Below are 16,550 nucleotides of genomic sequence, written 5' to 3'. Positions count from 1 at the left end.
AGCTTCCGAGGCCAGGGGACAGGTGAGGAGGGAGGCCTCGCCGCTGCTTCTGCGCAGTGAAGCCCGTCTGTGCCTCTGCAGAGCACAGGGCTTTTGCTGCTGTTGTCTTTCCTACTTTGTAAATCACAGATGCCCAAAAGAACCTGTGATATCTTTATTGCTTGTCTCCTTAGCAAAGATCCCTGAAGTCTGAGGCTAGTAGCATTTAGGGCGGCCTCCTAAGGGCAATGGGTGACTTCCAGATTCATCAGGTGGCCATACATGGGCTGAGACCACCTCCAAGTAGGGGCTGGGCCCAGGGGACCAGGTGGCCAGCTCAGAGGGGCTCAAAGGTCACGGACTGGAATTTGGTCCACTGTGCACACAGATCCTCGCAGGTTACTCAGAAATGACCATACCCCCTACCCCCTCCTCTGTGATGGGGACACTGAGGACCCTGGAAAGAAGCCCAGGCCCATGAAGGAAATGCAGCCCTTATGTCATCTACGGGCAGGACAGGGCAGTTCGGGAAACCTCGTCATGGTGGCTCAGCCAAAGGGAATGCACAGCCAGCCTTGACGGCACTTTGTGCAGCCTAGGAGCTGGGGTGACCTGCAGAGTCCACCCACCTCTTTCTTCCCACAGCCCCTCTGACCCTCTCACACTTTCATCCCCAGCTCCTCGTCCCAGTGCCCCTCATGTGTTACCGGGGAAGCATCTGGTAACTAAGTCTCCACCAGATGAGCACGGCACGCCTCTTGCCTTGAGGGCCATGGGCCTGTGTGCTCTGTGTTGAGTGATGTGTTTGCACATGTGCATGTCAGCGAGCTGAGGGGACATCTGAGGGATGGACACGGCAGGACACCTGAAGGCTGGATGCGAGGGGATACCTGAGGGGCAGGCACGGCAGGACACCCGAATGGCGGGTGCAGTGGGACATCCTAGAAGAAGAGCACAGAACCTAGAGCCCAGGATTCTGAGCTCCAGCTCTAAGCCATGAACCTCACAAAGCAGCCAAATCCCCAGAACCACCCTTAACTTGGGAATTAACTCTAGTGAAAAAACCATGTCTACACATATTGAAAAGAACATGCAAAATACAAAAAAAAAAAAAATTTCAAACAAGAAAATAAAATATCCATAACTCTCCTGATGAAAACTAAGTCAGGCTAGCACCGTGGTGGTTTGTTTCTGTTCGGTCCTTCTGTCCAAGCGTGTGATAGAAGCAAATCTGCGGGATCATTTTTATCTGTACTACATATGTCGATATATATAATTTCAGGTCATGCTTTTCCTCCACATAGAAACGCACTGAAAACATTGTCTTGTTTCAGTAAATATTACTTGGAGATACAATTTTTGGTAGTTATGAAACATTATAACCAGCCACGTACCATAACTTAGGTAACTGTACCCTGAGAGCTGGATATGCAGGCTGCTGCCAATTTGTTTTTCCATAATTATAAACAAGGAGAATTACTGGATCGAGGAAAGGCTCTTGATATGAATTATTAATAGCTCTGCAGAAAGGTTCTGTATCACACCCCTCATCAGAATGAAAGAGCATGCCTGCTTTACGCCAACTTCATCCACTTCCAGGACGCCCCTCGCTAAAAGCGGTGCTTATTTGAGAGAGCATTTGCTTCCATTTTCGATTCTTTATTAATGATTGGAAGAAACACTTACATTTTCTGGATAGCTACATAAGTTCTCGTGTGGGTTTCTGACTGTCCCAATTGTCCTCATCCATTTTCTATGAGGACATTTTCTTTTTATTAGTTATTTGTGTGAGTTCTTTGCATATTAAGGATATAAGCTATGTTGTGAATGAAGAACTTTGTCAGTTGCCTTTGAATTTTGTTTATGATGCTTCTGGTATACGGATATTTACAACCTCTATGTTGTGCTTAAAATGTGCCACTCTAGAGTGAATTGGCATTTTCTTGGGCTAGGCACCTGGGGCTCTCTGGCCATATTAAGTTAACTTGTTAGCACAGGGTTTTTCAGACATAAAAGTAAAGTAAATTCTAGACCTAAATGAGCGAGAGGGTGAGCTGGGGTCAGGAATTTTCAGAGGAGAATTGCTGTTATTCCTCTTCCCTTCAGAGCTATGCCTCAGGCAAGCATGAACCTACGGAGGCCATTTTGTCTGTCTGTCCTGGTTCACTTGCTTGGGTTCAGGGGTCCTCACGTAGGCAAAGGGTCTCAGACTCACATCCACCTGCTCCAGCCCCAGGCCTTCTCCCCTGCCCTCTGCCGGGCTGTTTACACTGGGGACCTGGTCCCAGAGCAGGAAGCCGCAGACGCCTTCAGGGCAAACACTAGTTCTAGGGCTGGCTTACTCCTCTGAAGAGTCCATGAACTTAAAAAGCATTTTGTTAATATCCATGTTGTGTGTGCGTGTGCGTGTGTGCGTGCACACCGTATGGGGAGAGGACAAGGAGTCTTTGCTGAACATTTGATCACATCATGTCACAAAAACAGAAGAAATCGTTCTGATCTCAGTTGGGCTGTCTCTAGCATTTCCCTAGGTACTGGTGGTCATTGATTTAAAATGTTCTTAGCATGTTAATAAAGTATTATTTTAGTTCTACTTAAGGGCAGAATTTTTTTTCTTTTCATTAAACTCAGGAAAAGCTACTGAATCTCTTAAGATATCATGTGATTGAGGGCCTCTGGTTTATTGATAGGGTATTTTTATTAACAGTGCAAGCCAGAGAGAGTTACAGGCGTGCTGGCCTGATCTCTGAGGCTAACTCTAGGCTGGCATCCAGGAGCGTGGCTACGTTCCAGTGGTATCTTTATGGGATATTTTTTATTTTATAATATTGACGAAGGCGGGCCTCATGAATGGGATGGGTGCCGTGAAGGAGGCTGATGGGAGCGACCAGCCCTCTTGCCCTCCTGCCTTCCACCACGTGAGGATGTAGTAACGAGGCGCCCTGGACAGAAACCAGAGGCTGGCGCCTTGATCTTGAACTTCCAGTCTCCAGAACGGTGAGAAATACATTTCTATTGTTTATAAATTACCCGGTCTAGGCCGGGCACGATGGCTCATCCTGTAATCCCAGCATTTTGGGAGGCTGAGGCGGGCGGATTACGAGGTCAGGAGTTCGAGGCCAGCCTGGCCAACATAGTGAAACCCTGTCTCTACTAAAAATACAAAACTCAGCTGGGCATGGTGGCGCACGCCTGTAGTCCCAGCTACTTGGGAGGCTGAGGCAGGAGAATCGCTTGAACCCAGGAGATGGAGGCTGCAGTGAGCCGAAATCGCCCCATTGCACACCACCCCGGGTGACAGTGTGAGACTTCGTCTCAAAAAAAAAAAAAAAAAAATTGCCCAGTCTAAGGTAGTTTGTTGTTAACAGCAGGAATGGACTAAGACACTCCATATACGTGGAGAGAGAAACTGGCAGATGTGGGATCCTGCACAGAAGTCACTGATGATTCAGCTTGAGACAGGGCGCTGGGAGCCATGTGTCTAGGTGGCCAGCTCTGTGAGACGGAGTGCCAAGCCTGCTGCTTCTCTCCAGCGGGACAGGTCACACAGCATAACGTTTTTTGAAACTGTGAACAAATTTACTAGGGAGACATTTTCTGGCCTTAGAATCATATCTAAAACAAAGACTTTTGGCAATGTTTGGATTTACTCCCAAATTATAAGTCTATTCAAGTTTTATTTATTTTATTTTGAGATGGAATCTTGCTGCCGCCAGGCTGGAATGCAGTGGTGCGGTATCGGCTCACTGCAACCTCTGCCTCCCTGGTTCAAGCGATTCTCCTGCCTCAGCCTCCCGAGTAGCTGTGATTACAGACATGCGCCACCACACCTGGCTAATTTTTGTATTTTTAGTAGAGATGGGGTTTCACCATGTTGGCCAGGATGGTCTCGATCTCCTGACCTCGTGATCCACCCGCCTCGGCCTTCCAAAGTGCTGGGATTACAGGCATGAGCCTCCACAGCTGGCCAGGTTGGGCTTTTTTTAAAGCTTATCTTGAGGCAAGTTTAGCATTTTTAAAATGTCTGTGTGTGTGTCTGTGTGTGTGTGTGTGTGTGTGTGTGTGTGTGTGTGTAAATTCCTCTTTCCTAACACAGAGGAGGACTATGTTTTCAGCCATCTATCTGGGTCCTCCTTGCTGGAGGTCTGCCTATTTCACTAGCATTTCCAACTGCCCCTCTAAGATGTACTTAGGAAATTCTACATAAAAACCCTGTCTTCTAATCTATTCATTTGCTTTTACTCATTCATTCTTTTATTATCTTTATCGTAAGTTGTCTTTATTTTTCTATTTTTAACTTCTTGGTTAAAGGCTTAGTTTACTTGTTTTAATGTTTTTAAATAATAAAAGCATTGCATCTTTGAATCTGTTTGCAAGCCCAGCACTGGCACATTCCTTGTGCTTTTGAAGATCCTTCTGCAATTACAGGGTCATTTCCATCTTGACCCACATTATACTGAAGGGGGTTCTTTAACATCCAAATGCTTGGTTTTTCATTTTAACTTTATTATGATCTAATTTTAAAGGATTATGCTCAGTGAACAAAGTTTATGTCATTGCTGTTTTTTTTATTTTGGAAATGTTTATGGCCTAGGTTAGGTGATTACTTTTTGTTAAGTATTCCACAAATACTTAGAAAGAAGATGCATTCTTTCTTGGTACAAATTCCACCCAGAACTCCCAAACCACTTCTTTTTTATGCCATTCAGAATCAAAATCCACCTTATTTTTTATTCTTTTTTATTTTTTTGAGACAGAGTCTCGCTCTGTCACCCTGGCTGGAGTGCAGTGGTGTCATCTCGGCTCACTGCAACCTCCACATCCCAGGTTCAAGCAATTATCTTGCCTCAGCTTCCCCAGTAGCTGGGATTATAGGCGCCCATCAGCATGGCCAGCTAATTTTTGTATGTTTGGTAGAGACAAGGTTTCATTCACTATGTTGGTCAGGCTGGTCTCGAACTCCTAACCTCAGGTGATCCGCCCACCTCGGCCTCCCAAAGTGCTGGGATTAGAGGCGAGAGCCACCGTGCTCAGCCCCCACCTTATTTTTAATCCAACTAAATATGCTTAAACTTTCCTCCTATGGTTGCTTCATTGAATGTCTTTGTATGTTTTATACAGCTTTAAATTCAAGTTTAATACAAAGACAGGAAAGTGCACAGATCACGGGCTCTAGAAGGCGGCTTCCGACGGAGCTGGCGCTGGGCTCCTGCGCTCCCGGGAGCATCCTGCCTTCCTCGCTCCTGTGGCCGTTGCCAGACCCTTGCTGGGGGAATGCCACTGTGTGGGGTGACTCTCACTGCTCGATGCCATGGTGTGGGGTGACTCTCCCTGCTCGATGCCACGGTGTGGGGTGGCATTTATAGACCTCTCAGCTGCCGAGGCCCCCTCAGAGAAGGTTCCTGACTTCATGGAGGTGCCACACTCTGTTCACCATAAAATTAACTGCTTTTTCTACTTAGAAAAACAACTCTGCCAACTGCCGTCCCCGCTGTGTCTAAGCAGCTTGCTTCCTTTAAAATTAAAAACAACAACGGTCAACGGTCCCAGCTCCTGGCAGGTGGTGGAGTTTCCAACCTCACGAGGCATTCCCACTTCTGGTGGGCACTTCCTGGAAGCTGGCAGAGCACAATTGATCCCGCATGGGCAGCCCCCTCTCAGCCAAGCCCAGGGTGAGGGCAGTGGTGCTCCAAGGAGGGGAAGCTGGTGAGGATGGGCACTGGCAGGGAGAGGGCGGCCTGCAGGGGGGTTAGCAGTTGGACCCCCATTCCCCTGGGAAGCCAAACTGAGAGGTTTAGACTTGGGGGGTAAAATGGATAAATGAAGATTTTCCAGGATAGCTTATTTTCTAATTTTACAATGCTGTGCTTATTAATCAGGAAAAGATCCCAGCAATGCCGACATCAGGCACTTAAACTACACCCCCAGCCGGTCAGAACAGGCACAGGACATGGCTCAGTTCTGGTTTAGGACTCATGCCCCAGCAGTGGGGGCCACAGAAGGTTTCTGCATTGGGTCACGACATGCTGGAGCTGGCCTTTCCAGTGCTTACCATGCCATGTGTGCCTGAGGAGGGTCTGCAGGCCCAATCAGCAGGGGCGGGTGGCAGGTTCCTAACGGAGGGGACAGCAGATCCCAAGGGAAAGCAGGGTCCCTGCTCGCCTCACCCATGCTGGGCCCCAGTGTCCTCTTACTGTAAAATGACCCACAGAGGGCAAGGACGGGGTAGAGGGTACCAAGCAGGCACCGGGGGGACACAAAACTTTCCACAGAAGGGTGCTCCTTTCACCCCCAAGACCCTATGAAAGTCTGGTGGGAAAGCGGCAGATGGGAGGCAGAGTCCCTGCTGTGAGCACTGAGACTCGAATCTCAGTGGCTGCGGAGGCGGGAGCAGGGCTCAGCAGAGAGGCCTCATTAGACATCAACATGTGCAGCAGGGGGGCATTGGGAAACGCCCAGGGCAGGGCTGTGGAGCCACATACATACAGCTTACGGATCAGCAATGCAGACGGCATGGGGCATGTGCCTGAGGGCAACCACCCTTCCTGAGGACCAGCAAGCTCTGGCAGGGGAGGTGGCAAATCCTCCAGAGAAGCGCACACCTCCTGGGGCCCAGTGCTCAGGACAGGGCCAACGTTTACTCCAGAAGGTGCCACCATCCAGGGGCCAGGAGGCCCAGGGTGCAGCCCCAATCCCAGCTGCGCCCCTCCCCGCCCCACCTCACCCCACCCCGCCCCGCCCCGCCCCACCACTCCCTGCTCCCCGAGCCCTGCCCAGTAGGCCCTGGAGGAGGCTCACAGATGGGAAGGAACCAAACCATGCCTGCATGAGGCTCAAAGGCCAAGGGGACCTAGGACACAGGCAGTGCCCTCACCTTCCCCACCTGCCCAAGTTCTCGGGAATTAAGGGGAAGCATGACCCATTGCCCCCTCCCTGGCCCCTGAACTGCTTGGCTTTGTTGTTTAATACCAGGAAGGTCTCTGCCTTTCTTCTGGGAATAAGAAAAGGATTCTGTTCCTGTGGAAAAATGACTTAGAGCAACGTATCATTTCCCAAGGGACAAATCACAAGGCTGCATCGAATGAGGGCTTTTCAAGCCGCTTTCCACCAATGTTCCGCTGTTGGGGACTCATGTTCTGGGCCCTAGTCGCTCAGGTGGCCTCCCATGGATGCAGAAGCGTCTTCCTAAAATGTCACAACTGCACATACACATTCCCCGTGCTCACCAGGACTCCCCAGGTTTGTAACTTCTGTTTCTCACCTCCTTTCCCATTGGGTTCAGTGCCCACAACACATTCTGGCGCTCACAGCATTCTCTCCATCCAAACCCTATGGCATCAAAGAACCAACTTCCTCTTCCTCTAAAGGAAGAAAATCAATCTCATGGCTCCTCTGCCAGCGCCTCCTCCCGGTTCCCCACTCAAGCCACAGGGGCCCCACAGGCTCTCAGAGTCTGCACTCCACCCCGCACCCTGCACCCCACACCCCACGCCCTGGCGGTGTGGCTTTGCCTGACTCCTGTCCTCCCTTCATCTCAAGTTAAGTAGGCAGGGCTCAGAGAAGGCTGGCAAAACATTTTAATCAGCTTCCCACGCTGCACCCTCTAATGACAGCAGAGCAATGTCTCCGGCCCAACAGCAAACACACTGTATCCCTCACAGAAAAGCCCAATGAGCTGCAGCAGGGTGAGGAATGTGGGCACCTTGTCATTTGCATGTGTCAAGGCTGCCATCAATTCTGTTTCTTGGGCCAAGTCTGCCCCTGCCAGTGGCCCCTGGATGGGACCATCACATGACAGGGTGGTAGGAGGCCCACTGCCCACCCAACATCACCCTCTCATGACCCACCTCCCCCAGACCCAGCTCAGGCACCCTGGCATCCGCAGCTGTCCCTATCTCCTGTCCTTCACCCTGAGGGGCTCATGGCCTGCTTCAGCCTCCAGGGCCAGAGTGACACTTCTGCATGTAATCACAACAGGAAGAAACCTCGCCCACAAGCTCCCACGGCCAGTGTGTGTCTGGTCTGCCTCGAGCCACCTTGTGGCACTGTCCCTATTTGGGAGCAGACAGAAGAAATGGAGGCGTCAATGGAGGCACAGCCTTTTGCTGAAGGTCAATCATCTCTTTACTGTTCTCTCTCCCCAACCAGAATGTGCGCAGGGTCCATCCTCGCATATGTGTGGCTCAGAGTCTGTCCAGAGTGGGGCCCAGGGCGATTGCTGGAGACGATGAGACATGGTCTGTTGTTAGCACAGGCCTGAGCACAGTGCCCTGCAGCTGCAGGCACACACGTCACCCCAAGTCCTCTCCCACCCCACCTCCCACCACCAGGCATGGCTGACCCAAGACAGCAGCAATGTCCACCCAGGGCCTCCAGGGAACAGAGCTCCCCAGCCAGTCAGTCACAGACACCACCGAGGCAGGAACACCAAGCTCCACGGCCAGCCCAGTGACTGACACTCGGCAGCCAGTCGCCTGCATCTGGAGAGCAAGTCCCCTGGGAGGCTCTCCGGAAGGCAGCATACAGAGACCAACCACTCTGGCCACCATTCTACCAGGAGTGGCCACTGTGCACCAGAGAGGCTGGGCCCTTCTCCCTACAGGTAAGCAGCCAGGCCAGTAGGTGGCCACTGCCTGCCCAGCCAGCACTGCTCTCTACATAGATGGAGAGCCCACTGTGGAGGACAGCAGGAGGCTCGCCAGGAGACCACAGTCCAGGCCCCATTCATTCCATCTCACTTGGTGACACAGCAAGTCATGGCCCCTCTTATTGCCTCCACATTCCCCTGTGCAAAGTGACGAGTGGGCCAGATGGGCCAGGAGGCCCCAGCCTCAGCAGCCTTGCATCGGCCGGGCGGGCAGGCCAGGTGCGCCCTACTCACTTACAGACCATGGCTGGGAGAGGCAAGGCAGGCGTGTGTCTGAGACTGAGATGCCAATCACTGCCTCAATGCTCCCCGCAGGGCACAACCGAGCCACACACTGACAAAAAGGCAGGAGCTAAGTGAGCAGAAGGAGCGTCTTGTCCCATCCACCCACGAACACCTGCACTGGGTTCCATCTGCTGGGCCAGGACCTGTTGGCAGCTCTTGGCCTCGGTACGGCCCTCACCTGTCTGGTCTCTCCTGGGGCCGAGATGAAGCGGGGCGGCAGGAGCTCCCTGGCTCCTCCCAAGGCCCTCGGAAGGAGCAGGGATGCTTGGAGCCTCTGACGAGCACAGAGCTGGGGAACAACAGGCTGCCAGCTGTGCAGAGCACTGCCCTGGGGACCTAGGTCTGTCCCTTTATCTGAGAGACGAGGGCCTCGAGAAGGGAGAGTGGTGGAGCGTGGCTGACCCCAGCCGGCTGGTGCAGAGCCTGGTCTGGTTCCCACTGCTGGGGTCTTCCTTGCTGCACTCAAGAGCCCTCTGCTGGGTGAACGCTGGGCAGAAGGACTTCCCAGCCCGCACCCTGGGGAACAGTGGGTATCACCCCGTGAAGGGGCCAACAGTCCACAGTGTGCTTGGGACGCCTCAAAAAGGAACATGTGGGGTGGGTCAGGGGCTGGACACGAGTCCACAGGGAGTCCCACAGGTCAAGCACGGAGCCCAGCAGGGCGTGCCTCTGATGCGTGGGATGCGAGGAGGGCTCTCTCGCAAAGTCGCCAGGGACTAGTGAGGTTAAACAGCGTGCCCCCAGTCACACAGCTCCCACTGGCCCGGCTGGAAGGCACCCCAGGCTGTGTGATTTCTTGCCCAGCCCTGTCCCTAAAGCATCACAGTCCAGGTGCTGTGAAGAGGGTTCCAGGGACCAGAGGTCACGTGCCACACGCTGCAGGGGTTGTGCTGCTGAGGGGCACACTGGCCCAGGGAAGGTTCCGCAGGGAGCTTGTCACACAGCCACATCTAATAACTCATAACATGGGCAGCGTTTCCACCGCTGTGACCACGTGACCACTGCCAGGCTCGTCTCCTCAGCTGGACAGGCTTTCAACCAGCAGGAGGTCAGCGGCAAAACGCAGGCAGCGCTTCTCAAAACTCTTCCACAAATAACCCTGTGAACTAAAATGTAATAAACCTCTCCCCTAGTAGAAAATCAAACTCGGGTTCTTTTGAAAAGGCATTTACTTACTTGAAAATCTTTTTCTTCTAGTATTTCCTTCCTCCATCTCACGAGAAAAGCAGCACACACGTACAAGTGGAAATGAGAAAAGCCCTCCGGTTCAGACTAAAAGAGAAAAAATAACCAAGAGAGAAATTGTAACGCGTGACCCATTAACATCACTGCGAGGTTATCTGCGACAGTCAGGGTTTATCTAGTCAGGGTTCAGAGAAAACCAAAGCTTGTGTTGACGCACTTTTACTTAATGCCTTAATTTCAAAATTCTCATTTCATTAAAACAAACACCATTTTTCTCTTTAAGTTCCGGCAGCCTGATAAATAGCATGTGAACAGTAGACCAAGCTTCAGGCAGCCTCAGAAGCGGTTGTTCATTCTCCTCTCTTGCACAGACAATAGCCAAAAAGGATAAGAGACAAATTCAACGTGTGCTGGTGCCATGCCAGGCACAGAGTCTACTCCTCACAATGGGCACGTGAGGGAGGCCTCCTCCACTCCACAGATGAGGAAAGAAGGCTGGGCCCAGTCAAGCCGGAGATCAGGCACTGGGCCTGGGACCAAAACCCGGTCCGGGTCTCCCTGGGAAATGAACAGGGAAGTGATGCTGATCGGAAGCCACAGACATGGAAGGACATGGCTCACGCCCCTCAAATCACCACCCATGTCTCTCCTCACTGTCATCAAACAAGCCTCCCCTGCTCCCCCATCTTGAGATATCTACCCCTTACTCATCCTGGAAACCCAGGACCACTGTCAGCTCCCAGAGGCCCTCCCACACCGAGACTCCGGGCTTGCATACCTTGGGGCTATGGTGTTAATTCAAGCACACACGGCCAACTGCAAAGACTAAGGGTTCCCCCAACTCCAGTTCCTGGGGTGCTACCTTCACTGTTCTGCCTTGCCCGTGCAACACCTATAGGACTACTGTCAATGGTTTATTAAGTAAACAAATCAAATGCACAATGATGATGTGCTATGGAGAAAACAAGGCAAAGACTGGGATGAGGAACAGCAAGGGGGTTTGTGTGTGAAGAGGGGGATGCCACTTCGGTACAACGGTCAATTGCCTAAGGTGACAGATGAGCAAACACTCAAAGAGAGAAAAGGCATTTATTATTATTATTTTCTTTACTGAGACGGAATTTCACTCTGTCGCCCAGGCTGGAGGGTAGTAGTGTGATCTCGGCTCACTGCAACCTCCGCCTCCCAGGTTGAAGCAGTCTTCCTGTCTCAGCCTCCTGAGTAGCTGGGATTACAGGCGCACGCCACCACGCCAGACTAATTTTTGTATTTTTAGTAGAGACGGGGTTTCACCATGTTGGCCAGGCTGGTCTCGAACTCCTGACCTCAGGTGATCCACTCGCCTCAGCCTCCCAAAGTGCTGGGATTACAGGTGTGAGTCACCGCGTCTGGCCAGAAAAGGTATTTAGACACATGGCAGAGAAACATTCCAGGTAAAAGCAACAGCAAACACACAGTCCCTGGGGTTAGAGGCTGCCTGGCACGTTCCAAAAGCAGCGAGGAGACCAGCACAGCTACCGCAGAGCGAGGCGAGCAGAGGCAAGCGATGGCAGGAACATGTAGGGTACAGATCCTCGGGGCTCTGAGCAGGGAAAGATGCAGGCTTCGGAACCCATCCCTCCGACTGTCACTCCGAGAATGGATGGCACATGGCAGGGTGGGGAGAGGTGGAACCAGGAGAACCAGGAGGCAGGTTAGGGGACCATGGTCATCAGAAATTCAAGAGCTACTAGTGACTCGGGCCAAGAGGGAGCAGGGAAGCTTGTGGGAAGACAAATTCGAGATGTATTTTGAAGGTTGTGCAGAAAAAACACACCAACGCGTATGAGAGATCTGGGGTAGGAGAGAAAGGAACCAAGGGCCACTCTGACACTTTGGGCCTCAACGACTGGAAGGGCGAAGTTGCCAGTTCCTAAGATGAGGAAAGGTTTGTGGAAAAGGAGACAGTGTTTTGGTGGGAAGGCCATGAGTTGTTCTTTGGAACTGCCAAGTTTAAGACACTTGGGGATCCTGGTGGAGATGTCAGGGAGGCACCTGGACACACAAGCCTGGAGAGTGGCTAGTGACTCGGGCCAGAAATAAACACCAAGGACTGAACGACCCACAGGAATGACCAGCAGGCTAGGGCCAGAGCACAGAACACGAAGAGGGTGCATATTCTAGAGTTCATGGATAGAGTGCCCTGCATACGTCCACTAAATAAAGTTCATCAACAGCATTGTTGAAGTTTCCTATAAATCCTGACTGGTTTTTTTCGTCTGCTTATAATCTATCAATAACTAACAGGTATGCTTCAAAACTCCCATTATGAGAGTGAGTTTATGTCTTTCTCCTTATGGTTCTGCCAATCTTTCTTTTCTGCGTTTGGAAGCTATGTTATCAGGAGCATACAAATTCAAAATTGTTTTCTCTTCCTGGTGTACTGAACAGTATAAACACTTATGACCTCTAATCTCACGCAGGGCTTTTGCTCTGAAGTCTCTAGTCGGGAGGAAGGAGTCTAATATGACTACAACTACCTATTAGTTTTTGTTCGGTAATGTATTTCAAACAGCTCTCCTGAGGTATAACTCTCACACAATAAACTTTACATATTTCAGGCCGGGTGCAGTGGCTCACGCCTGTAATCCCAGCACTTTGGGAGGCCAAGGCGGGTGGATTACAAGGTCAGGAGATCAAGACCAACCTGGCTAACATGGTGAAACCCCGACTCTACTAAAAACACAAAAAATTAGCTGGGCATGGTGGCGGGTGTCTGTAGTCCCAGCTACTCAGGAGGCTGAGGGAGGAGAATGGCATGAACCTGGGAGGCGGAGCTTGCAGCGAGCCGAGATCGAGCCACCGCACTCCAGCTTGGGTGACAGAGCGAAACTCTGTCTCAAAAAACAAAACAAAAAACCTTTACATATTTCAAGTTTATAATTTGTTAAGTTTTGATATATGCATACAGCTGGGAAAACACCATCACAACCGAGGTAGTGGACATATCTCTGGCTCCAAAGGTTTCTTTGTGCCCATTTGTAAATCCTCCCTTCGAGCCCTCCCAGTCCCAGACAATCACTGACTTACTTGTATCACTACACATTAGCTTACATTTCCAATATTTTCAAATAAAGGGAATCATATAATACACATTTGGTTTTGGTCTGGCTTTTCCACGTAGGGTGATTACCTTAGATTCATCCATGACACTGCACGGACTAATAGATCATTTCTATACATGCTGAGCAGCACCCACTGCATGGATATACCACAGTTTGTTTATCCATTCATCTGTTGATGGACTGAATTGTTTCTCGTTTGGGGCTACTATGCAGAGAGATGCCATGAACATTTGTGTACTCATCTTTGAATGGACATAGGCTTTCATTTTGCTTGGATAAATACTCAGGAATAGAACGGCTGGATCATATGGTAGGAGTATGTTTACCTTTTGAAAAAATTGCCACTAGTTTTGATATAAACCTTTTATTAAATACATGCTTTGCAAATGTTTTCTCCCCATGCCTCCTCTTTTCATCCTCTTAACAGTGACTTTTGAAGATCGTGGGTTTTAAATTTTGGTGAGGGTCAACCTAGTACTTTGTTCTTTTACAGATCATGCTGTTGGTGTCTTATCTAAAAAATCATTGCCTAACTCATGGGCATAAAGGTTTTATTCTAGAAGGTTTATAAAGTTTTACTTTAGATCTATAATCCATTTTGAGTTAATTTTTGTATATGGTAAAAAGTATGGAAATTCATTTGTATGCACATGGCTATCCAATTGTTCCAGAGATTTGTTGAAAGACTAAACTTCAGCTAGTGCTAGTCCTCACTTCTGTCTTCTTCTTTTTCAAGGCTGTTTTGGCTATTCCAAATCTTCTGCATTTCTGTGTAAGTTTTAGAACCTGTTTTGTCCATTTTTACAGAAAAGCTTGCTGGGATTTCTGACTCATGACCATAGTATAGCTCTTAATCAGTCTTCTGACTCATGACCATGATATAGCTCTTCGTTTAATCAGATCTTCTTCCTCTTCACCGGTGTTTTACGGTTTTCTCACTACAGCTCTATCTGTTTTTAGATTTTCCCTAACAAGTTCATATTTTTGATGATATTGAAAATAGGGTCCTGAAAATCTCAATCTCTGTTTGTTGGTAGTTGTTGGGTTCCCCTCTATTCTTTACTTCCTTATATCTCTCTTATAACTAGCACAGCACTGGGTTTTTAAACTCCAGCCATGCTTTCTAACCAAAGAGCTTGGTCCCTGCTGGCTGTGACTCCTGATACATTCAGGTTAATTCACATGCTCTCATTTAGAAGTTTCCAACTGTTCTACTTTTTCTAGCATTTGTCTTTCTGGCCTACATGTGGACTAATCTACTTCCCTCTACATTCTAATGCCCTAACCCCAGTGAATCTGGAAGTTACTGAATTGTTTCTATTATTTTAACAGGCCCTCTACAAATTTTAACATGTATATTTAACTTAATGACCTAAAATGAATTATCTTTATCCTCCTCCCAAGCAATACAAAAAATTAAGAATATTTTAATTCTAGTCATACCAGCACCACACACTGACCTAATCTTCCCTAGCTATGTACTCATGTTTTCCAGAATTTGTTCTATTGTGACTTTTGTTTTTTATTTTGTTGTGTTTTTTGAGATGGAGTCTCACTCTGTCACCAGACTGGAGTGCAGTGGCATGATCTCGGCTCAATAAAACCTCCTCCCGGGTTGTAGAGGCAAAGTTTCAACACGTTGGCCAGGATGGTCTCGATCTCTTAACCCCATGATCCACCCACCTCAGCCTCCCAAAGTTATAAATGGAGATCTTCTTGTTCTCTCATATATGTTTGTTTAGAGTTATTCATGACTTTACCCTTTTTTTCCTCATTATTTCTTCTTGCACCTAGACCTTTCTTTGGAAATTATTATCCTTCTTTAAATTCAACCTTTAGAAGCTCCTTTAATGAGAGGGTTTTAGGGTCTTTTGGTTGTAAACCCTTTCAGAGTTCATTTGTCTAAAAATGTCTTTATTCTCATTCTTGAAAGATAGTTTGCTGGATATATCATTCTAAGTTGGTTATTATTTTAAAAGATGATACTGTATCATCTTCTAGCCTCCACTATTGAATGCTATCAATCTATTTGTCATTCCTTCATAAGTAATCTAACTTTTCTCTCTGGCTGCTTGTGAATACTTTCTTTGTCTTGGATGTTTTGCAGTTTCCTTGTGGTATTTATTCTGCTAGAGATATTGGTCTTTCTGAACCTGGGGAATAAGTAGTTTTCATCAATTTTGGAAATGGTCATCCATTATCTCCTATCGAACAACCATTTGTACCCATTCACTTTACTTTCTCAGAACTCTGATCAGATAGAGTTGGGGTCTTTTCATTCTATCCTCCATTTCCTTTAGCCTCTCTTTTAAAACCTTCTATCTCTTTGTCTTTCTGGGAGAAGTACTTTCCTCAAATCTCTCTTCTAGTTCATTAATAATCTCTTCAACTGTGTCACAATTTGTTTCACTTATCTATTACATTTGAACCTTGGGTTCAGACTTGCCTTGTAAATCGATAGTTACCCCTCCTTCTTTCATTCAATACCTTTCTTTGTATTATTTAAAATGTATAAGCTTATTTTTATAGCATATCTCAGATAATTCTAAAATCTCTGTAGATCTCTTTCTGCAATCTGTTTTCACTGCTGATTCTTGTCCCTGGTGGCTCACTTCCTTGTACTTCAGTGACTTATCCCAGCATTATGCTCCTTAGAATGTATACCTATTGGAATTCTTTGAGGCTTTCCTTTGGGGTGGGGGGGTGGGAAACCTACATTTGCTTCTCTAGAGCCTAAGGGCCTTGTTATCCCAGACTACATTAAACCAAATTTTTAGCTTGCAATTTTTTTTAGGTCAAATAAGTAACGTGAACTGGGGCTCCCAATCCATGTGAATGTAGGATTGTAGCTGGAAATTCTGAGGAAGGGGAGGGTTCTTTCTTTCTCCTTTAACCTGGCCAAGGCTAAGAAAGACAAACACAAACACCTGTTCAGTCTCTGAACAAAGCAGTCCCCAGGTTTTGACTACTGCCAGTGGCTCATTAAAATCAACTGGCAGATACCCCTGGGTAAAGACCAGCTTTGATACTGCTCCCCTATCTCTCTAGACTTGTATTTTCTTGAGATTTCTGGTCTCTGATAGTCTCACCTTTGTGGTTATGTTTTGTAAAAACACACCAGCATTATTTGGTGTATTCACACCAAAAACAGGAGGGTCTTTTGGACACCACATCCACCACACCACCGGAAAGGGGAGGCTCTGCCCTATTATTTTTTTTTAAATCCACTCATTTCAAGAATCTTAAATATATTACTACTGTGGCTTTGTAGTATAGGTTTGATGAGCTAGTTTTTTTATGATATTATTGACGAAAAGAGTCAAACTCTGTAAAATATTTAAAGAGATTTA

At 48.3% G+C, this 16,550-nt stretch overlaps 1 protein-coding gene across 1 annotated transcript in view; it reads right to left on the bottom strand.

Annotated features, from left to right (window-relative positions):
• Window positions 1-16,550, bottom strand: part of TBC1D22A (TBC1 domain family member 22A) — a 399,512-nt gene that overhangs the window by 50,045 nt on the left and 332,917 nt on the right. Inside the window, exon 14 of the mRNA XM_032139761.2 lies at window positions 10,088-10,183. Coding sequence (XP_031995652.1) covers window positions 10,088-10,183 — 96 coding nt within the window. The remainder of the gene's footprint in view (window positions 1-10,087; window positions 10,184-16,550) is intronic.

Source organism: Hylobates moloch, unplaced genomic scaffold, assembly GCF_009828535.3.
Source record: "Hylobates moloch isolate HMO894 unplaced genomic scaffold, HMol_V3 SCAFFOLD_19, whole genome shotgun sequence".
Taxonomy (NCBI): Eukaryota; Metazoa; Chordata; class Mammalia; order Primates; family Hylobatidae; genus Hylobates; species Hylobates moloch.
The sequence above is the reverse complement of the archived record's forward strand: the minus strand, read 5'-3'. Positions and strand labels throughout refer to the sequence as shown.